This window comes from Melospiza melodia, chromosome 14, assembly GCF_035770615.1.
Source record: "Melospiza melodia melodia isolate bMelMel2 chromosome 14, bMelMel2.pri, whole genome shotgun sequence".
NCBI lineage: Eukaryota > Metazoa > Chordata > Aves > Passeriformes > Passerellidae > Melospiza > Melospiza melodia.
The window spans coordinates 17,532,436-17,553,982 of NC_086207.1; the positions used below are offsets into that span (position 1 = coordinate 17,532,436).

General features: G+C 49.5%; 1 protein-coding gene across 3 annotated transcripts in view; it reads left to right on the top strand.

Annotated features, from left to right (window-relative positions):
• NSD1 (nuclear receptor binding SET domain protein 1) overlaps window positions 1-21,483 on the top strand; it is a 58,486-nt gene extending 37,003 nt beyond the window's left edge. The window contains exons 16-23 of one of the 3 annotated variants that reach the window (XM_063168993.1): window positions 385-497; window positions 2,937-3,206; window positions 4,453-4,569; window positions 5,750-5,891; window positions 6,299-6,405; window positions 9,533-9,737; window positions 12,681-15,017; window positions 16,318-21,483. In XM_063168993.1, coding sequence (XP_063025063.1) covers window positions 385-497; window positions 2,937-3,206; window positions 4,453-4,569; window positions 5,750-5,891; window positions 6,299-6,405; window positions 9,533-9,737; window positions 12,681-15,016 — 3,290 coding nt within the window. In that variant the 3' untranslated portion in view covers window position 15,017; window positions 16,318-21,483. Of the gene's footprint in view, window positions 1-384; window positions 498-2,936; window positions 3,207-4,452; window positions 4,570-5,749; window positions 5,892-6,298; window positions 6,406-9,532; window positions 9,738-12,680 lie in introns of all 3 variants that reach the window. The other 2 variants (XM_063168995.1, XM_063168994.1) reach the window with 2 other exon arrangements.
• Window positions 21,484-21,547: the final 64 nt, after the last annotated feature.

A 21,547-nucleotide genomic window follows, 5' to 3' on the forward strand; every position in this document is an offset into this window, starting at 1 on the left:
TTGACTCCCAGAGAGGGAGAAGGGTGTGCAGATCTCAAATCTTTGTCCAGTTCTGACATAGCATCTCAAAATTCAAGTGAGCTGCTGCTGGGTCAGCTTCCCTCTGTGCAATACAGTCATTATCTTGATATTAACATGCACTTGAGAGTTGTGGATATAGCTGTCTGGCATCTCTGCCCAAGAGGGCAGGCAAAGATAGCCAACAGATGGGATGCTTCATCACCCATGAGCAGGCCCTTGACTGTAATTTCTGCACTTCCCTGCTGCATTGGCCTTTTCTTCACCCTCCTCTGTTGAACCTTGTGAACACTGGGTGGACAGTGGCTGCCCAGCTCTGTGTGAGCAGGGGGAGTTCCTCATAACAGAGCCTGTTCTCTCACTTAGCTCTTCAGGAAGCTGCTGTGAGATTTGAAGAATTGAAAGCACAGAAAGAACTGAGACAACTTCAGGAAGACAAAAAGAATGACAAGAAACCTCCTCCCTACAAACACATCAAGGTGAGGGGAGGTGGTGGGGGGCAGGTGCGGAAGAGAAGCCTTGAGCTCTTGGTGCAGGTGATTTACAGGTATACAGAAACATTTCTGATGTTTGGATGTCTTGCTGTTCTTGAAGGTGCCTTTGATCCTCTTTCTGTCCTCAGCAAGCTGGGCTGCAGTAACAGAGGTGCTCTGGTTTGCTGGAACAGATCTGATCATGTCTGTGCTGTCTGTGTCAGTTGTGTGGTCTGAAGGAAGTGTTTCTGTACCTTGAGAACTCAGGGGAGAGGGCTGGTAATGCTCAGTGTGGTCAAATGCTCCATTCTGCTGGTGGCAAGGTGAACAAACCAGGAGAGGAGGTGGTCATGGTGCAGTGCAGCAAGGCTGTGTGGAGGGTGTGGTAACACACAGTATCTTCTATCATCTGCTATTGTTTTATATCTCTTTCTGTATCAGTTGGTGACTGAACAGAAATACTGAAGCAGGTGTACAGGCTGCAATATCAGCCCTTTTCCTCAGTTTTGGGGATCTATTCACATTAAGGGCTGTTAAATATTATTGTTATTATAGAGTTAGAATTGGAGCAGCACTAGCTACAGGATGGAGGTGACTTGAGAGGAGAGCTGGGACCAAGCATGTGCCTGTGTCTGAGAAGTGGATCCCGACTGACCAGAAACCCATTGACTCAGGGACTGTGTTCTTTTTTTCTGTCTGCTCCTTCCCTTTTTATGTGGCAAAATATGAAAGCTTAACTGATTTCTGGCACTTCTTGTATCTAGCTAGGATTTTTAGGCAGGCAGGTATATCCTGCATGAGTTACTCTGTGTAACTCATGTGTAAAGAGCACAGCTGAATGCTGTGGCAGCAGTATGGACCTGGCAGCTTCAGTGGAGGAAGTAGTTTCTCATTATAGCTATTTTTAGGACTCTCTGGCCACAACATGAAGGAACTTTGGAAGCAGTTTAGAGCCTTTGAAATACCCTTTTATATAAATAATGACGGTTGTGGTCATTAGTCATGGCAGCTCTTCTGAGGTCTGGGTGCAAGCTGTTTGTCTCTGAAAGCAAAGCAGTTTGCAGGAGCAGATGGTGAACTGGAGAGGGCTTCAGGATGGAATGGCTGAAGCTGTTTGTGTCCACTCCTTCTAAGGAGATCTGCATTTCGAGTCCATCCCAAGGAACATCCACATGAGAGGCTGCTGCAAAATGTACTTGGGATCCTTCATCACATCAGGCTTGTGATGAGTCCAAGCATTGCCCTGTTTTGGTTTTTTCCCAGCAGTGTCTCAGAGAATAGGGCAGGTGTGTGCTGGGTATATGTGGTGTGCAGTGGCAATGCTAGAGCTGTACCAGTAGAGGATTGACCAAATCCTGTGAGTCTTGCCACTCTTAATGAGATGGGAAACAGCAGTGGAGAACCTGAGTGACAAGGAAGGCTGGAGGTGGGGCACAGTTCTAGGAGGAAAGTGGGGGAGACTGTGTGGAAGTGATTAATGAAGGGTTTCTGCAGGGTTTGTGTTTAAACAAAGGGGGATCAGGACTGGGCCAGCCTCAAACAGGCTGTTAGTGTGGAACTCTAGGTAACTTATATGCGCGCTGGAATAGTTTTGCTACAATCCCTTCCTTTCACGTTCTGGGAGAGGAAAGTGAGACAATGGTTCACCCAGGGAAAGAGCAACCAGGAGCCTTTCTTCAGTGTCTCTCTCCAAAGTCCTGACTCTCTGTTGCCTGCTTTTCAGCGTTTGCTGCCTTTAACCAAACCCCAAGGACCCAGCTCATGCCACAGACACGCCAGTCGCTTCTCCACCTGGTGCTGCACTCTGCTTATTCCTGGAGCGGTTTTTAGAGAGCTCCTTGCCTTAACTCTGAGCTCCTCTTTGGGCCTTCCAACCCCAGCCTTGTCTGGTTTGGCTTCCATTTACATCTGCAGGACAGTTGGGTAGGGAGGTAACTGCATGGTAGGCCTTCTGTCACAGGTGTGACAGCTGACAGCACAAAGCAGCTTGAAGGTAACATTCAAAAGGCAGGGCAGTAAGGGAAAGCTGAGGAAAAGCACCTGACACTCAGACTGGAAAAGGTGTAGTTTGATGCACAAAGGGAGGGGTTTGGTGCTGATCACAGGGATGCTCTGTGCCCAGCAGGAGCACTGAGCTGAATGTGGGCTCAGTGATGATGGGAGGGGGACACTTGGCAGCCTCTCACCTTTCCAGGGTCACAGAATACACACTGCACACTGCACCAGGTGATGCTAATGGGGAACCTGCATCTTCCTGAGCTCTTTCCTCTAACCTTCTGCCTCTCCAAATGGCATTCCCAGGAGTACAGCTGTGCCTGTACTTGTGTCCTTCTACCCCTCGCTGTCACTATGTCACTGCAGCCCGTAGGCAAGGGTGGAGTACAGAAGTGCCTGTCAGGCTAACCTGTAGCTCCCAAGAGCTCATGTCCCTCGTGTGCATTGAAGGTGAACCGGCCCGTTGGGAAGGTGCAGATCTTCACTGCAGACCTGTCCGAGATCCCGCGCTGCAACTGCAAACCCACGGACGAGAACCCCTGCGGCCTGGACTCGGAGTGCATCAACCGCATGCTGCTCTACGAGTGCCACCCCCTGGTGTGCCCCGCCGGGGAGCGCTGCCAGAACCAGTGCTTCTCCAAGCGCCAGTACCCCGAGGTGCAGATCTTCCGCACGCTGGCACGGGGCTGGGGCCTGCAGGCCAAGACTGACATCAGGAAGGTACCTGCGCTCTTTCTGTGTCGTTTTCTCTTATTGTTTCTCTCTCGATCACTCTGGGTTTGAAAACTGGGTTTCTTGCTGTACAATGCCGTTTAGAAAAAAAATTGAATTTAATCTTTACAGACTTGACAAGAGTGTTTTGGTTCAGCTGACCGGGAAAATTATTTGCATGTCCCACAGGGTAAGAAAGGTGATTGCTTGGTCAGTCTGCTTGTAAGAACAATGGGATGGTGCTCAGGATTTCCAGATGGGGAACAGTGATTATTCCTCCCTCCTATTCTTGACTAACCAGGCTTATCCAGCATGAGAATCTTGTGTTAGAAATAGAAACCAGGGCTTGGATCTTAAAAAAGGGCAGTGTCTTGGACATGGCTGTTTTTGCTGCTGAAACTGGTTATCTCCACCTAAAACACTTGTATCTGTTTTTTAAATGCAAAGAAGAGCAATTCTTTGGACACACATCTGTGCTGAACGAAGAAGGAGGAATGTTAAATCCAAAAGAACCCCAAAGCTAATAAAAGATAAAGTGAAACAGGACTGTTAGCATAGTAAGAGAAGAATGTCTGAAAAGGGAGTAGTGATGACATGATAAGAGGGAGGTCTTGATAGAAGAGGCAAAATGTGAGTCTGTCCTGTTGAAAACTTTGCTGTCTGCTGTGCCCTAAGTTAAAGGATATTTGTGCCATTCCATGTGCTTGTTTCACTTTCAGCAGACAGTCTGGAAACAGAAACAATCAGTTATTTAGTGGGGGAACCAATTAGCCCCACTGGAGCAGAGCTGGGTTCTCCTTAATGACTGGAGTAGTCTCTGCAGTACTTATTGCAAGAGAACTGCACTCACTGCAGGAGCAGGTGCTCCAGGTGCATCCTGCTGCTCCATGTGGTTGGTCCCCAAAGGGATATTGTTTTCAGCTGGAATGCAATTAGGGCAGTGCTTTGAGCTTTGCAGCAAAGTGCTGTTCTTGTGGTTAACTTCTGTGCTCTCTCTGGATGCTAATTCTTTCTTTGGCACAAAGAATAACCTGATGGTCACAGTTCTTTATTTAATTTAATTTGAGTTGTTTGAGCATGTGAAGCAGATGTATGGTTCAGAGCTCTTGGTGAAGGTTATAGGCCAAACTGGCTGCAGAGCACAGGGAGAGATTTTTAGGAAGGAAACAGGAGCTGAGTTCTAGCATAAAGGTGGACGTCCTTCCATCCTGCAGATAATTTGTCTTGTCTTATCAGCTTGTTTTGTGTCTGACAGGGTGAATTTGTTAATGAGTATGTTGGGGAGCTAATTGATGAGGAGGAGTGCCGAGCCCGAATCCGCTACGCTCAGGAGCACGACATTACCAATTTCTACATGTTGACACTGGATAAGGTATGTGCAAGGAATGTCCTGCCAGCATCCTGAACAGAAATAAAAAGATGGGGAGGAAGGCATGATGCTTCATGTAGCAAAAAGGTGCTAAGCATTGCTGATGAGCTGGTCAGCATTTCCTGTGAAATGACAAAATGAATTAATGTGTAATAGAGGAGCTTCAGGCTGGATTTCAGGGTTAGGAGGAAAGTCTGAACAGGCATTGCCTGAGTTTGTTCAGAAGAGGTGAGGACAGCTGTCTGAGGACTGCAGATCCTACTTCAGCATAAGAGGCTGAATTTGGGAACATGGGGATCCTTCCCAGCAGCTGAACTTTGGAGAGCCCAGAACAGGGTTGGTGTGTGCCAGAAGAGGCATAAGTAAGTTATAGGCACAGCAAGACCTTCATCTGAGTCCAGATCTCAGGTCTTGCTGTTCTCAGTAGACTGATGGATTTAGTTACAGCCAGAGGGTCCCCAGTGGGTCCTGCAGGCCAGGTTGGTGCTATGAACTCCTGATTTTTAGAGGTTTAAGTGATTGTGTCAGCTGCTTTCCCCACTTTGTCACTCAGCCATGGAAAGATGAGAAAGAAACCATGAAAACAGACATGGGGAGGAAACTGTAGAGTGGGGGACAGGATAACAGTGACTGCTTTGTCTTTCCCCTCATCCTGCTGCAAGTTCACACTGACCATATCGTGTTCTGCTTGTATGGCTGATGGGGCAGACCCAAATGTTAATATCTCCTCATTGCTACAAAAGCAAATCTCAGTTGCAGCTTTCCTCTCCTCTCCAGCCCCATTGCAAGCTGTGCACCAGTGTAATTCAGCTTGCACACTCTTCCTGTTTTCCTTCTATACACTGACATGTAAGAAATAGGAACTGCTGTTTTGCTTTTAAGCAGAAGTTGGGGCCTGGAACCACAAGCACTGCCTTGGAAGTGTGCTGGTATGGTGTTTATCCAGCACTGATGCCACAGGGAGACTTTATTTCCCAGAAAGCAACAGTGGCACTGTCCTGGCTGTTTGGGAGAGTGTCTTTGTCCCTTGAAAGTCCTGTGTCTTTGAGGGGGAGGATGATGTGCAGGAGGCTGTACTGATGTGATCTGCCAGCACTGGCCAGAGGCATCAGAGCTGGCTGATTGCAGCTGATGACAGATGATTGAAATGTGGTTTTCTGGGGTTTTTTTTTTGCGATTCCAGGATCGAATCATTGATGCTGGGCCAAAGGGTAACTATGCTCGGTTCATGAACCACTGCTGCCAGCCCAACTGTGAGACTCAGAAATGGTGTGTGAATGGTGACACTCGGGTCGGGCTCTTCGCACTTGTAAATATCAAAGCTGGTAAGGAACACACCGTCAATGCCTGCTGTAGCCTCGGGGGTTCTGTAAGGAAAAGGGAGGGTTTGTAGCTCTCTGGAAGGGGATTTAATTTTTATTTTCATTGGGGTATTCATGAGGCTGAACAGCAGCACTAACATAATGAAACACACACATGGTATCAGTGGAGGTTGATACAGGGCCCTGCTACAGGATCAATGCCCTTTTTAGCTGTAGAATGTGGTAGGGGAGAGGGTTTGTACTGAATTCTCAATCTACACAGATCTTTGGGAAGATTGTTTGGTGTCCTTGTGTAGTGGTGGCAGTCATTTGTGACATTGTATTTTAAAAGTGCTTTTATTTTAGCAGTAAAACATTCTACTCTATAATTCATTAACAATTTGCTTGGTTTTGATCTGCTTTTGTGCCAGGGACTGAGCTGACTTTCAACTACAATCTGGAGTGTTTGGGAAATGGAAAGACTGTTTGTAAATGTGGTGCCCCAAACTGCAGTGGCTTCCTTGGAGTAAGGCCGAAGGTATGATGCATCCTTTAAGCTTTTGTTCCTCCAAATTGCCTCTTTGCATAGATGTGTATCAGTCATTGGTTGCAAAGGTTTCTGGTTGAAGAGATCATTTAAGTGTGGCCATGGGAACAGTGCTTGAAATGAGTTAAATATTCGAGTTTTCATTCTGAAAGCAAGTCTTAGTCTTCAGTTATCAGAGTTGCTATAAATAATGACAGGAAGCCTTATTTTACACTGTAAGAATAAAAGAAAGAGGGTGGGGTTTTTTAAATTTTTTTTTTTTAATTCTGCTTCTTATCATGACATTTTCCATAGCACTAGAGGAGCAAAGGACAGGCATGGGAAAGACTTCATTAGATAACCAAGAAAACACAACTCAGCCCGTTTCTCAAAGTAAAGGCTCCCAAAGTAAATTATGAGCATGCATGGAAGGCCAGCAAAGTCGCATTCCTTCACACTGAAGTTGCTTTAGAGCCAGAAGGCTGCTACCTCACCATCTATTCTGCAGTAAAGTTCTTGGTTTTATTCTGGTTTTAATGAAATGACTGATTTTTTCACATGAGGCAGACATGAGAAATCTGCCATATCTGTAGTTGAAAAACCACCAGCTTTTAGAGCTCACTGACTTTTTGAGGGCTTCGATTTGTAACTGTAATGTTGCAGAAACAGGAATTGATTTCAATTACCTCCTTGTGTGAGCTGGTTCTCAGTGGGAAAAGGAAATAACAGGAGCAGTTGGCCGAGTTCCCAGCTGTCACCCGCTAAATCTATGTCTCAGCTGTTGGTTTGTTACAAGTGCTTCACCAAATCAGCCTGTAATCCCTCTGCTCTGGCAGGTGGCTCCTGCCATGCCCACTGTTAAGGGTTAAAAACCTCCAGCAGCAACAGTTGTTGAGCCCCATCAATATATAGAGAAGGTTTTATGAATTCTCCAGTGATTTAGTTCTTCAGAAAAAATTAACTTACAAAAATAAAAAATGGATGTCTTGAGAAGCTGACAGATGGGGGGAGTGGCACATCTGATGTATTTAGCTCGTTTTTGGGTTGCAATTTAAAGTTCAATCGATTTTGTGCTGCCCCTGTGTTATACATGGTTTGACTGTCATTTTTGCCTTGAAATTGCAGGTTGCACGATGGAAATGAGAGAAAGGTGCCCTTTAGTTGGCATTCATGTTCCATTGTGATATCTGAGGCGACTCATTCCATCTTGATGAGATGGGCTAAGAAACAGTACCAAGACAACAATACCTTGGGGTGGTTTTTAAAAAAAATTCTTCTCACAATAGATGTATTTTTAAGCTTGCTGAAGATACAGCAAGACAAAACTGATTATACTCAAGTTCACTCTTAAAAATGCCTTCTAACTGGGAGTGTGGAGGAATGTTTGGGAGTCTATGGTACTGCAGAGAGCAAGTGGGAATCGCTTAGTCCAGCTGTTAGACCTCTCTTAGACATTCAAATTAGCTGTGAAGGGATTTTCTTGTTCTCTTTGTAATTAGATGGTTGAAAATCGGTGGCATAGTTTAGATGGAAGCATTTCAGTGCCTGCATTTTCAGTGATAAGAAAGGCCTGGCTTGTCCTCATTGTCAGGGGGAATGATGGTATGAAAGCAGAAACTTCCACGTGTGAAGGGGAAGGAAACAATCAAGAGATGTAACTCCTTGGTGACAGGAAAGCTGGATAGCCAACTGCAGAGTTCTGAAATTGTAGGTCTGGAGACCAAGGCTTTTAAATGTTTTGGTGATGAAAATATTATGCACAATATTTTGGCAGAATAAAGGCTGTAAAAATTGCTTCACAGGCATTGTCTCAGCACACAGAGATATCCTGCATGGAGAACACAGATTTGAGCACAAAGAGATGTAGAAAATGGCACAGAATTTAGCTCATGTCTCCTTAGATAAACTAAAGTGATGGTGCTTTGATAAGGTCAGGACTGGGTCAAGAAGCATCATCTTTGTGGAGCTGAGTGTTCCACACAATGGGAGGCTCATCCTGGCTGGAGGGGGAGTTGGAAGAGCAGGGTTGGAGGAAGCCTTAGGCCAGAGAAGAGAGCACTTGAACCATTTAGTTGCCTGTCCTGGGTCCAGCTGTAGTTACTTCACTACATGAATAATTTAACTGCACTGATGATGCAGAGTTTGGTTGTCATTGCCATGGGAGAGTGAGAGGATGGGGCAGTTGCAAAGGAATAACTGAGTGTAGGGGGAATGGAGATTGGATATTCCACAGTACACACCTGGAGAGGTTAACAGCAGAACCAAATCCACCATGAGAAGGTCATGGCTGGGCAGTCGTGGTGGAGAAGGAGCCACTGTGCAGCTCAGCTGCCACAGCACTGAGCTGTGGTGTGACACAGCTGTGGAAAAGGCAAATGAGGGCAGTGCTTTGGGGGAATTTCCTGTTCTTTTGGCTAAGTGTTGATGACTTTGTATGAGAGGTGTTATGTGAGGTAGCATGTGTAATTCTGTAACTTTTCTTTGGGATAAATATACTCAATAAGGGCAGAGAAAAGCCACTGGGAAGACTTGAGTGTGCAGACTGGGAAAGTTTCAGTTTGCAAGCAGGAGAGTGTGTCCCAGGGGTTTCTTCAGGGAGATAGAAAAGCTTCAGATGTTGAACTTAATGATCTTGGAGGTCTTTTCCAACTGTAAAAATTCTGTGATTCTGGTGCAGAAGGGCAGCATTGACTCAAGAACAAATAGGTCTAAACTGACGACAGATAAATTCAGACTGAAAACGGAGAGGGAAGTGGTGAATGTGAAAAATGCAGGAAGGCCCTGAATAGACTCCTCATGAGTCATGTGTGCCAGGAGACCTGACTGCTTTGACCTGGAGAGTCTGGGAGAGGTGGCACAAGCTCAGTGACACCAGGCAGCCCCAGCTCCTCATTCTGCTGTTGCTAGTCATATAAATCCCATGTCCAATCAAGCTTTGCTACGTGCCTTCCAGGCTGTTTCAGAATACCTGGGAGCAATTTGCTGTAGTAACTTGGCTCCAGATACCGAGCAGCACTAGAGATGCTGCACAGGTCTCAGTATAGCTGGCAGTGGGATTTGTGTCAGCAGGGTTTGCAGCAGCAAGGGAGCAGGTGGATGAGGCAAAGCCCTGTGTTAATCAACATCTGTTCACCCCCAGAGCCAGCCCAGCCTGAGCGAGGAGAAGTCCAAGAAGCTCAAGAGGCGGCCGCAGATGAAGCGCCGGTCGCAGGCGGAGGTGATGAAGGAGCGGGAGGACGAGTGCTTCAGCTGCGGGGACGGAGGGCAGCTGGTCTCCTGTAAGAAGTCAGGCTGCCCCAAGGTGTACCATGCTGACTGCCTCAACCTGACCAAGAGACCTGCAGGTCAGTGCTCTGCACAGCTGGGCTCTGCTTGGCTCACAGTGTTGGCTCTGGGTGTCCTGGGTGCTGCTCATGACCTTGCACTCTATTCACAGCTTCTTAACATTTAGAGAATTCTTTCTCAATTAATCAGATGTTGTTGCCCAGCCACCCCCAGCCCTGGTTTGTACCCCACTGTGACTGTAAAAAGTTGCTGAAGGGGGAGTTGGTCCTTGCCTAAGAGATGGTGCTTGTGAACTGACCCCATTCTTGGGGCATGGCAGAGCATAATCCCAGCAATAGCTGAGGTATTGGTCATCACACTGGCTGTTTTCCCAAAGTTAAAGACAGTTGTGAGATCACTGGTGAGGAGAAGGAAAAGCAATGCTGGAAAAAAGGAGTTAGAAAAGAATCTCTTAAATGTCTGAACAGCCATTAGTTCACACATAAGAGAACAGTACCAAAGCATATTCTAGTTTGTGGTGAAATGAGGGTAAAAATTTGAAATAAAAAATACTCAAAAAGTACAGTCCAGCCCTCCAGCCTGTTCCCCTTCTTTCCATTTGCAAAGTCTCTCCTAACAGCCGGACTTTAAAACACTAAGGATTGCCAGCTCTCTGATACTAATTTTTTTACATGTGGAAGATTGTTGTCCCAGTCCTTTTCCGGCTTGTACAAACATAGCCTCAAGTTTTTATTCTTGATCTACTCTGGACTGTGTCCCACTTGCCTACGCATTTTTTTAAAACTGGAATCAAGTATTTTAACAGCACTGTAGCCAAGGCCTTGCTTACTCTTGACAGAAGAGAATAATTATATTTTGGTTTTTTTTGCATCAAATTCCTTCAGAAATTATGTTTTACTTGTTTTGCAAAAATAACTTATATTGGTGGAATGTTGATGGTTTGCTTTATCCTTCTTGAGTTTTCATCTTGATCCTTTTCTCATATTTATTTCTTCCTTTTGCAATCCTGTTTTGCACCTGTGTTTATTTAATTACACCTTGTTGGTGCAAGAGCATTTGTCCACTTTAAATTCTGAGCCTGTCCAACTGGATTTTTGCAGTCCCTTACAGGCTCAATGTTATCTACCTGTATGTGTAAGAGTATTTGCTGTTCTGCTTTCAGAAATTTAAATTATTGTACAGATTAAAATACATTCCTGAAGGGTGTAATTTGAAATGCCTTCTCAGTTTGCCACAAGACCATTAATAACTGTTTTTAGAGAATGATTTTCAGTCAGTTGTAGCGATTTTACTCTTTTTACACATAGGCAGTGATTTTCATAGCCTGCTCCTCGGAGTATCATTCAGGACATGAAAGGTTCAGCACTTTCGGCTTCAAATGTTTCCTCTGCCATGGGCATTGCTGTCAAGTAATTGGAATTTCCTGCTTGTTTGCATGTTTGCTAATTGTGTGATCTTACTTCCAAGAGCTCTGGGCTGTCCCTGGAGAGGGTGCTTATTCATTAGACCATTTTATCCTGTCAAAGACCATTAGAGTGGTTTGAAAGGATTTATCCTTTCTGCAACAAAGGAGCAGGTTTTGACTGTTTTTACTTTTCATCTGTACAAATGACCTCTATAAGAACGGTCCCAGGGTCTTTGCAGTGTTGTGGGGCTCTCTGGGATGCTGCTGGTGCAGGGGGAGCAGTGACAGCCTGTGCTGCAGCACCATGAGCCAGGAGCAGGGGAGACCATGGGAAGTGTTAAACATCCCCACTTGGAAAAAAATGCTGAAAAATTGGGAAAGACACATAAGAGCAGTGTGCATATTTGGAGACTGGAACAGAAGCCTTGGACTGGCTTCAAAGGAGGGGAAAAACTTACTACGTGTTGCCTTCAGCCCCAGGGGAGAAGCAGCGTGAGAGAGGGGAGTGGAGAGCTGCTGTTGCACAAGGCCAGGGAGCAAAGCCCGCAGCTGCTCAGTGCTGTGCTGCAGGAGCCAGCCTCCATGAAAAGGAGCTGCTCCCTACAGCCACAGGTCTGTGGGCTTGGTTCAGGCAGGCTGGCAAGTGCTCTGGCCTGGCTGGGGGCTGTGATTGCCCTCTAGCTCAGAGCTCAGTGTCAGGGCTGCTCTGCAAGGAGCTGCTCCCCACAGCAAGGCAGGGAGCAGGAGAGATGGGGAATGTGGGGTGCTGGGAGAGCACAGAGGCAGGAGGGGTATTTGGAAAAACATCTTTGCTCATCCTGTGGTCAGGAGCTCAGCGTGTACCTGGTTGTGTCCATGAACTGTGGAAGCATTTGGTAGAGCCAGACACAGCCTTGGCTGCGGGAGCAGGAGGCTGAGCCAGCGAGGTCATCTGCAAGTGAGAAAAGCAGCAGTCTCTGAAATGTCATGTTGTGTTTTGCCTGCTGGTGGTGTTGGTCCTGATGGTCAGTAGGTTGTGTGAAGATGGAGCTGCTGGGGGAGCAGCTTTGTTTTATCGTGGCCATACATGGCCAGAGGTTAAGGATGTGCCTTTGGGTTCAGAGACAATAGAAACATAGCCCTTGTGATCACTGCTCTCTCACTTCTTCTTTCTGAAAAACAGGAAGGGAGGTTTTTGACCCAGAATTAAAAGATGAATCTGACATGTTAGCTTAAAAAGTCCTTTGGGTGTAGTGCACAGATAGCTGCTGCTGTTTTCTATGGAAGTCAGAGCTACAGAGATCTGCAAACTGAGGATGTCTGCTCCTCTCTAGACACCTCTGTTGGTTAGTGCTGTGCAGGAGCCAGATGGGCTTTTGGTCTGAGCTGATGTGGCTTGTGTTTGTCATGATTATCATTGTCCTTGCTGCTTCTGAGAATGCAGATTTGTGTTAATTGCCTGTTGAGCTAAGGCAGAAACTGAAGAGGACGTGTAGAATTGTATGTGGGTATTACAGGAGTGTTCTCACTTTCCCCTGAACTCCCTTTGCAGCAGCCTTTGTCTCTTGCCCCTGTCCCACTCCTAAGGTGTGTCTTTTCTCCCGTGTCTGTGCTGCAGGAAAGTGGGAGTGCCCGTGGCATCAGTGTGACGTGTGTGGTAAGGAAGCGGCTTCGTTCTGCGAGATGTGCCCCAGGTCCTTCTGCAAGCAGCACCGGGAAGGAATGCTCTTCATCTCCAAGCTGGATGGACGATTATGCTGCACTGAGCATGATCCCTGTGGGCCTCACCCTCTAGAGCCAGGAGAAATTCGTGAGTATGCACCTCCCATAGAAGGCCTGGCTAACGGCGAGGACACCCAGCCGCCAGAGCAGGTGCCTGCAGAAACAGAGGCCGACACAGACCTGAGTGTTCAGCCCCTGGACAGCCTACCTCAGTCTGTGGCCCTCAGACTGCAGTCACCAGAAAAGCCCCCTGCTACCCTAGCACTGAGGCTGCCTTCTTCAGACAAGCCCCCCACCACCCTTGCCCTGAGGTTGCAGCCATCAAACAAACCCCCTACCACTCTGGCCCTCAGGCTACCTTCACCAGACAAACCGCCTGCCACCCTGGCTCTGAGACTGCCGCCGTCAAATAAACCCCCCGCCACCTTGTCACTGAGACTGAAGCCATCCAACAAGCCCTCCACCACCCTCTCACTGCGGCTTCAGCCTTCGGACAAACCTCCCACCACGCTGTCGCTCCGCCTGCAGCCCTCAGACAAGCCGCAGGCCGCCCTGTCCCTGAGGCTGCAGTCAGAGAAGCAGCCCATCATCGTAGCGCTGCGGCCCCAGCAGCCCGACAAACCCGCCAGCAACGCCGTGCTCTGGCCGCTGGACGAGGCCTCCAGCGACGCCTCGCAGCCTCAGCTGCCCAGCAAATCTCCTCCAGGATCACCTCAGTCCCCGCTGGATGAGTCACTTGTCACTGCTGCTGACCTGCAGCTCCAGCTGGCAGATGAGACTCCTGATGCCCCCGAGGTTTTGGAGTTATCGGACGAGTCCCTCATTGACAGCAGGGCGCAGCAGCCCGAGCTGCTGGATGAGTTCCCTGTGAAATGCCTGCCTCCTCCACTGTCTGACAGACTCCTGGCCACCGTGGGGATGCTGCAGTCCCAGGATGAGCCTCCTGAGGCCGATCAGCTCCAGCCCCTGGATGATTCCTCTGCCCAGAGTCCGCAGCCACAGGCTGTACAAGAGGCTTCCAGCTCTGTGGTGCCGCAGGTCCCAGAACTGGAGATGGCTTCCAGTCCTGAGGTGCTGTGGTCTGTTTCCGTTGAAAAAGTCCCAGACTCCCCAGTCTCACGAATCCTGCCCTCAGAGAAGGCTCCTGGATCAGCAGTACCACAATCCCCAACTCTAGAAAAGGCTTCCTTCTCTGGGGCAGTGCGGGTCCCAGACACAGAGAAGTCTCCCAGCTCTGGGTCACCCCGTCCCCTGCCTCCAGAGAAGGCTGCCGATTCGGGTGTGCCTCAGATCCTGCCCACAGAGAAGGCTCCCAGCTCAGGGCTGCCATGGCCCCTGTCTCCAGAGAAGACCCCTGGCTCCCGGTCACCGCACGTCCTGCCCACGGAGAAGGGTCTCAGCTCAGGGGCCCTTCGGCTCCCGCTCACACAGAAGTCTCTGTCCTCTGGGGTGCTGCGACCCCTTCCTGCAGAGAAGGCTGCTGACTCCGGGGCCCTGCGAGTTCTTCCTTTGGAAAAGGCTCTCAGCTCTGGGGTGTCTCGGCCTCAGCTCTTGGAGAGGCCTCTCACTCTTACAGCCCCGTGGCCTCAGGCATCGGATAAGCTGGCTCCTGCTGTGGCTCCTCGGCCTCAGGCCTCGGACAAGCCTCTGGCTGCATCAGCTCCGAGGCTGTTGCTGTCGGAGAAGGCGCTGCGTCCCGTCGACCAGAACACTCAGCTGAAGGAGAGAGGAGCCCCAGCCACGGAGCCGAGTCCCCAGCAGAAAGAGAGGACCATGTTAGCTGGGGAGCAAATCTCTTGGTCTGCTGGGAAGGTGGTGACACAGGTCGGACAAGTACCTTGGCCTACAGAGAAACTACAGACGCACGAGCAAAGCCACTGGTCCACCACGAAAACGCTGACGCCTGCGGAGCAGCCTTCCCGGACAGCAGAGAAACTACCAGAGCCAAGCCTTCAGCCCAGCTGGGAAGTGGCCTCAGCCCCCTCGGAGCAGAGCCCGTGGACATCAGAGAGATTGTGTGCATTCGAGCAGACCCCTCGGCCAGCCAGGGAAGCTCCCCCGGAGCAGATGCAGTGGCTCGTCACGAACGTTCAGGCAATCGATCAGATTGCTTGGCTGAGTGGAAAAGCACAGACTCCTCGGGGGCAGGACCCTTTGCCTGAACAAAACACAGCGCTAGCCCGTAACCAGGATTCTGTCTGTCGTGAGTTGGCTGACTCAGAGCCAAAGTGAGGTTGGTGAATATGGGAGGCAGGTTTCAGTCGTTTAATGTTTAGGGAGGGGGAATCTTTGTTTTGTTTTTTTTATTCACTTCCCTGAGCCCAGCCCCTAACCCATGCACATCCCATCCATATTCTCTTGTGACATGAGCAAGGACATTCTCTTAAATCTGAATCTGGCCCAGTCAAAGGGAGAGAGCATCTGTGACCTTTTCCTCTTCCTTTTACAAATGGTAAAGCTGAAATAAAGAGTCCACTCTGGGTAAAAATCTCCCAGTTCCATTACTGGAAATGGTCACATTACTGATCCAGCGTGTTCAAGCTCCAGGTTTGATTTGTAGGTGGGTTCCTAGGCACAGCCAGGGCCTTGCTCTTGTTACTGCATTTAAAGAAAATGGATCAGTCAGGCTGCCCTGGCACTGGAGATGTTTCAGGGATCATCTGGTGAGCAGTCAGGTGTGTATCCTTGCAGACTCCAGAAGCAGGGAAGGGATTTTATGTCACCTGCCCAGGTCTCTGTCCCTGCAGGGCGTTGCTTTATGAGGTTTGTCCGTGTGTTTACTGGGACATGCTGTGTGTGTGGTTTGCTCAAGGACAGGGATCGTCTCCAGTGAGATGGGACAGGAGCTCCTGCACTCGCTCAGTGCAGTTTTCTCCAGCAATAGGCAGTATCCATTCAGGCTCCTTTTTTACAGAGCTTTTTGTCCAGGCCCAAGAAGTGGGAAATCTGGAGGAAGTCAGGGAAAAGAGATCTTGGAAGAAGTCATCTGGGAGTTTTTTCATTCTTGTGTCTTAATCCTTTAGCACAGGACACGCGGAGTGTTTTCCTGCACTTGACAACGTAGTGACCCATAAAGCAGCAATAGCAGAGCAGAGTGGGTTCCTGGAGGTGCTGAGCACTGCCCTGCCAGGGGCACAGTGCTCCCTTTCCAATTTCCATCCAGTCTCTTCTAGACCTGTGTTGTCAGCGTGAGCCAGCGGACTGAGCAGTCCTTTCTCCCTTTGCCTCAGATGTGTTCAGAACACGTTCCCATCACACCTGGTGTTGCCAGCAGCAAGCCAAGCCTGTCCTGCTCACTGCACAGAGGCAAGGGTGCCCTAGCTGGATCGGGACCCATCTCAACACCTTTCCCTTGTGTAGCTTCTGGCTTAACTCTTCTACAACCAAAGGAGACTTGAATTAACTGGACTGTGTTGGTGTGCATGTGTGTGTGCGCGTGTGCGTCCATCCAACTGAATTGTAGTTCTCACACTGGAACACGGTGGGCTCCAGCAGCTGCCTGGCTTTCTGTTTTTCTCTTCTCCCTTTTACAGTGAAGGCGATGTTTAGTACCTGGTGGTCATCGAGCTGGTGTCCAGACTAGGCCTGCTGAAAGCCGCTCACTCAAGCGTTGAGGCAGAAGTTGGTGTGGCTGTGGTGCTCGTGGGGCAGGCAGTAGAGTCCCAGGGACCTGCAGCATCTCGTGACCACCGGCACCCTCGCAGGCAGGAGGAGGACAGGCCTCCTTTGGTGGCACTGCCTGGCCTCGATAGGGTTGGTGTCCTGCCGAGGAAACGCTGCTGACCAGCTTTTTCCCACTCTCACAACACATTACCTCTGTAATTACCTGAGCTCCACCGATCTGGGGCCGCAGCCTCGGATCTCCGTGCTGCCGCCAGACCCTTGCGCAGCTCCAGTGTGTGTATCCTTCTCCTTCTCCTTCCAGGCAGATCCACAGCCCCTCCCCAGGAAGGGAGAGTTCAGCCCCATGCTGACCTCCTTCCTCCAACATGGGAGCAGGTTCTTGTTCCCACCTGGCTTGCAAGTGCCTGCTGCTCCCAGAGCAGACAGTCATGAGCTTTGCAGTTTTCTATGAAGGGAGGCAGACACCTGTACCAAGACAAATCCTGATCCGTTCTCATTTCCTGATGTGTGCACCCTGAGACAACGTCCTGCTGTAGAGGCCGGGTGTGCTGGGCACAAGGGGACATTACCAGTGCTATCTCTTCTCTAGTCCGAATCATTTCAGATCTTTGTAAAATAGCTCACAACTTGGAAAAGCTTTATGGCTTATGGAAACTTACTTGTTTAATGTTTTTTTTTCCGGGAAGACTGGCAGGTCAGTTCCTGCTTGCTGCTGAAACTAGGGAAATGCAAGCAGCTTGCATTTCTGTGTGGCTCCTCCACAAAGGGAATCAGGACAACTCAGATCCATTGAGAGAGAAGATTACCTTAAGGGCATTCATTAAGGTTTTTAAACAAAAATTAAAAAAAAAAATTATGGCGTTCAGTATATTAAGTATTTATCATGTGTGAGAAGGAAAATAAATCTTGAATTTACATTTATAAACCTTCCCATGAGCTGGACTTAGTCATGTAGATTGTGTAAGTAGGGTTTCCTCAGTGCCAGCGCCCAGCTAGCTCCCACTGTAACCAGAGAGGTGTCTGCACTGCTCTGTCCACCTCCGCTTCGCATTGTCACGTGTTAACTAGTTACTTGTTTCATGAAAAAATAAACTGTGAATATTTTTGGTGCAGGCTTTTTTAAATCTGTAAAATGGAGAAGTTCTCAGTGAATTCTCACAAGAGCAGGTTTGAAAAAAAATCACTTCTATAAATCGCGGGCTCACGTGGCAGGGTGAGGCTTACGGCAGCAGCCACCCTTCATGCCAGCAGGTGCTTTCCCAAAAGCTTGTTTGGAGCAGTGAACGTGGATTAAACCTTTGCATGGCATTTTCCACAGCCTACTTTGTTGCAGCTACTGTACCCTGTCTCTCTTCTTGTCTCCCTTTTCCACAAGGATCCAGGTTTCTGGCTTCTTATCTTGCAGCTGCTGTTGGGAAGTTGAGTTCAGCTTAGCTCAGAGGCTGCTTGGCTAAACTGGTGTTGAGGAACTTGATTGAAGGAGGAAGCCAGGAAGCTGCTCTTCCCTCTTTGCTCTTGCTGGAGCCTTGGGTGATGCTCTGTCAGATCAGGAAGGCTTTTCAGAGGGAGTTGTGGTGCTTTGGGGAGTCTCTGGGCTTTTCTGGATCACGTAGACAAGGCTTGACCAGCTGTAGAGAGAGGTCCCAGCAGCTCTCCCCTTGTCCAGCCTGCCCTCATCAGGGAGCATGAGCTGGGGAACAGCTTCAGGCAGCAAAACCCTTGTGAAGGAAATGTGGGCATCTTCTGTATTCGAGGTTACAGGTGACTCACTGTGGTGGCAGCTGGCAGCACTGCCTTGGAGGAGGAGAGGGACATGTCTGTGTTGACGCAGTTGGGTTTGTTTGCTGCCATTTGTTGCTGCCTTCAGAATTCAGCCAGTTTGAATCACGAGGGATTTTAAAAGTAGAGGGTAGAGGCAAAGTAACCCATTCCCCTGGCAGACTCTGTGGGAGACACTGCTGCAGCCTCGTGCTGGGCTCAGACCTGTGCAACAGCTCCATGCCAAGGCTGTGATGCTCTTGTTGGGTTGGAGGGATCCAATCACCTGGTCACTTAGTCCTGGGTCAGCCCTAATTGCACCCCAGGTGGGTGAGAGGTGACTCCTGTGTTGATTCACTGCTGTGGAGCACTGTAGAGGGAGAATCAAGGGTGTAATTATCTCTGTCCCTTCCCTGGTGTCCCACAATGTCTCACAGGAATTTTCCAGACTCATTCCTGGTAGGAGTAGCTCACTCTTCCCATTTCTGAAGGGGATGCAGGCTCTGCTCCTGTGTGAACACTTTGTTGGTCACCATCCCTGCTGGCCCTGCTCAGAGCAGTGGGCTGGGGTCAGCAGTGGGCTGTGGCCTCCACCCCACTGGAGGACCCACTTTAGTGGGCAGGAGAGTCCCAGGCGTCCTTTGTGACAGAGGAGCCCTGATGAGGGGTAACAGCAAGGTCAAGGCCTTGTGCCCTGTGGGGATGAGGGTTACAGAGGAGGAGCCAGCACAGGGTGTGTGGGATGTGTGGGCAGGATGAGGGGAGCAGGCACAGGCCACTGTTCTGCAGGGCTTGTCCCATCTTCCCCAGTGCCCACAGTCAACCAGGGTTCTGGTGAATCTAGCAGGAGAGTTATCACTGTAAGGAATAATCAACTCACCTACTGCACGTCTCCAGATGCAAATTAGCTCATGGTAGCTTGCTTTATTGCTGTTCTCCAGTTAAACTTTTCCTATTTAACAAAAAAAAGCTCCACAGGAACCAGAGTCACTTCAATACACAAAGCATCTGGGTGGTACTGTGGGAGCACGTGTTAATTCAGGGTTAAACCCCTGCAGGCAGAGGCTCTGAAGGTGTGGCTGGTGTTAAAGTGGTGGAGATAAGAGAGATGATTGAATGTAAAGGACATTAAAGAACTAAGGTGAGACAGTGCATCTGCTGGAAAAGCTTCAGCTTAGTTTCACAGAAAACAAAAATGGATGAGAAAGAAAAAGCAGCCCTAACCTTGATGCTCTTGGCAGTGTGTTCGCCCTGAGCATGCTCTGGGTGTGCCCAGCTCGTATCTGGACACCACAGCCAGTGTTGTGACAGGGCAGGGGGAGTTTGAGAAACTTCAGACCTTCAAGACCTTCTGTTTATTTTTAATTTCAGCCTTAGCTTCTGACTTTGCTTGATGTTTGGAATAACCATAATTGTAACCTGCTTGTAATGTGCTTTGCCCTAAATTACTGATGAGGCTTTTTTGCCTTTGCTAGCCAGTGAGTGTTAAAGCAAGGTGGCAAATCGTGCAGCTACTCAAAGTATGGGGGGGATGCTGTGTTTGATCTCCCAGGCTTTGCCCGTGCTATTACCCACCCTCCTGTGATAGTGATAACGCTGGTGGCAGCATTTGCAGCCAAGGCTGCTCCTCCTGCAGCAGCACAGCTGGGCTGATGGGTGCTTGGGGCTCCCAGGGCCTGGGACACGGGACACTGGAGCTTGGGGACTGCTCTGCCTCACGCCTGCCTTCAGCAGGAGTCTCACCTGTGGGGTGGCAGTGCCCTTGTTTAGCAGGGGTTGGGAGGGTGCAAGATTCCTGCTCTGGGTCCTACAAAAGTGATGTGAGCAAAGTTTGGTGCCAGGGGAACAGGACAGGTTGTGTGAGCTCGGGCTGGAGGAGCAGCAGTGATGGACAGTCCCTACAGCACTGAATCTACCTCCTAGGGAAATCTGAGAAATGGGTGTTGCTATGGCCTATTTCAAGGTAAAGTTTTAATCATGTTTGCCCTTGGCAAAGCCCTTGGGCTATTGTGGTGCTATTGTAAACCGTTGGCAGCTTAGCACAGTAGGGCTGGACTCACGGCTCCTGGCCCACGGGCTGGGGCTTCTTGGCCAGCTGATCCCATCCCCCTGGAGCTGGGGCCGGGCTTCAGCACTCCTTGTGACTGAAACAGGGCAAGGAGTGACTCGGTTCCTTCAGTTTATGGTGGTGTTGAGACTAAACCAGTGTGCCACTGAGCCCCTGGGGAGCCCGTGGAGCCACGTGAAGCAAGCAGGCATCCGCTACTGCATGTTCTTCGTGTCCGTTTGGTACTGAGCTGGTTTCAGTTTTTGTTTCTTTTTCTGATGTTTCCGAGTTGTTGACTTCAAGGAACTGGGTTTTGTGTATTTTTTGTAGACACTGGGAACTTGTTGAAAGGAAAAGCAGCAAGCACCGGGAGGCTCAAGGTGGAGCGTGGCTGGAGCTGAGGGTGGCCCCGGCTGGTGTGGGTGGGAGGCGAGATGTGAGATGTGTTGGCAGCAGGGGGGCAGGCAGGGAGTGGCTCTCCCTGCCAGGGGCCCTGGAAGCCTTTCAGCAGTGGCGCTCCCGGCCTTGCATATCCGTGGTGCTGAGCTCACTGCCCCACCAGCCTGCTCGCCCCCGAGACACTGACCATGCTGGGCACCGTGCCTCGCTGGTAATGTCCCCTGCCACCCTCCAGCACTGTGTGCTCACAGCTGGGGACCTGGCTGCCAGCTGGCCGACGGCCCTGGGGAAGGGGGCTGCCCACTGCCCCTTCCTCACTGCCTGGGGACGTGGCGGGACACTCATGGCAGCAGCGTAATTTGTGCTGGAGCCATGAGAGGTTTGCTTGTGGGAAGAACCTCGGTGTGAGCAGCCCCATGCTGCCTTCCTTCCCCTCTGAGGTCTGCCGCCCACAGGGTGGTGGTGAATGGGGGTCCCCCACAGGGTCCTGTTCTGCAGGCTCAGGCAGAGGGAAACACATCAGGAGTCGAGGACCCCAGCCAAGGCAGAGGCCAGCACCGGAGCACTGCAGGGGGCACAAAGGGGTGCTCAGCCCTGGCCTGGAGTCATCTGTCAGTTGTAAGAAGGAATGCCAGAGCAGGTGAGAGTAAACTACATATTTCCAGCATGTATATTATTTTTAGAAGAGGGAGAGGGGAGAGTCTTGGACCATTGATTACTTTCATTTTGCTCCCCTTAGACTGTTGGCTGTGTATGTGAAACTTATCATGAAAAGAGGGTTGCCCTGCCCAGGTGCTCCCAGAACATGTACTGTAATTCTTTGTATATAGAAGAAAAATTACTGTAAAGTAAAGTTTAACTTTACTCTCGATGTCCTCTTGTGGTTTGTCTTGCTGAGTGGGGGGAGGCAGGGAAAGGAGAGCCCTGAGGGCCTG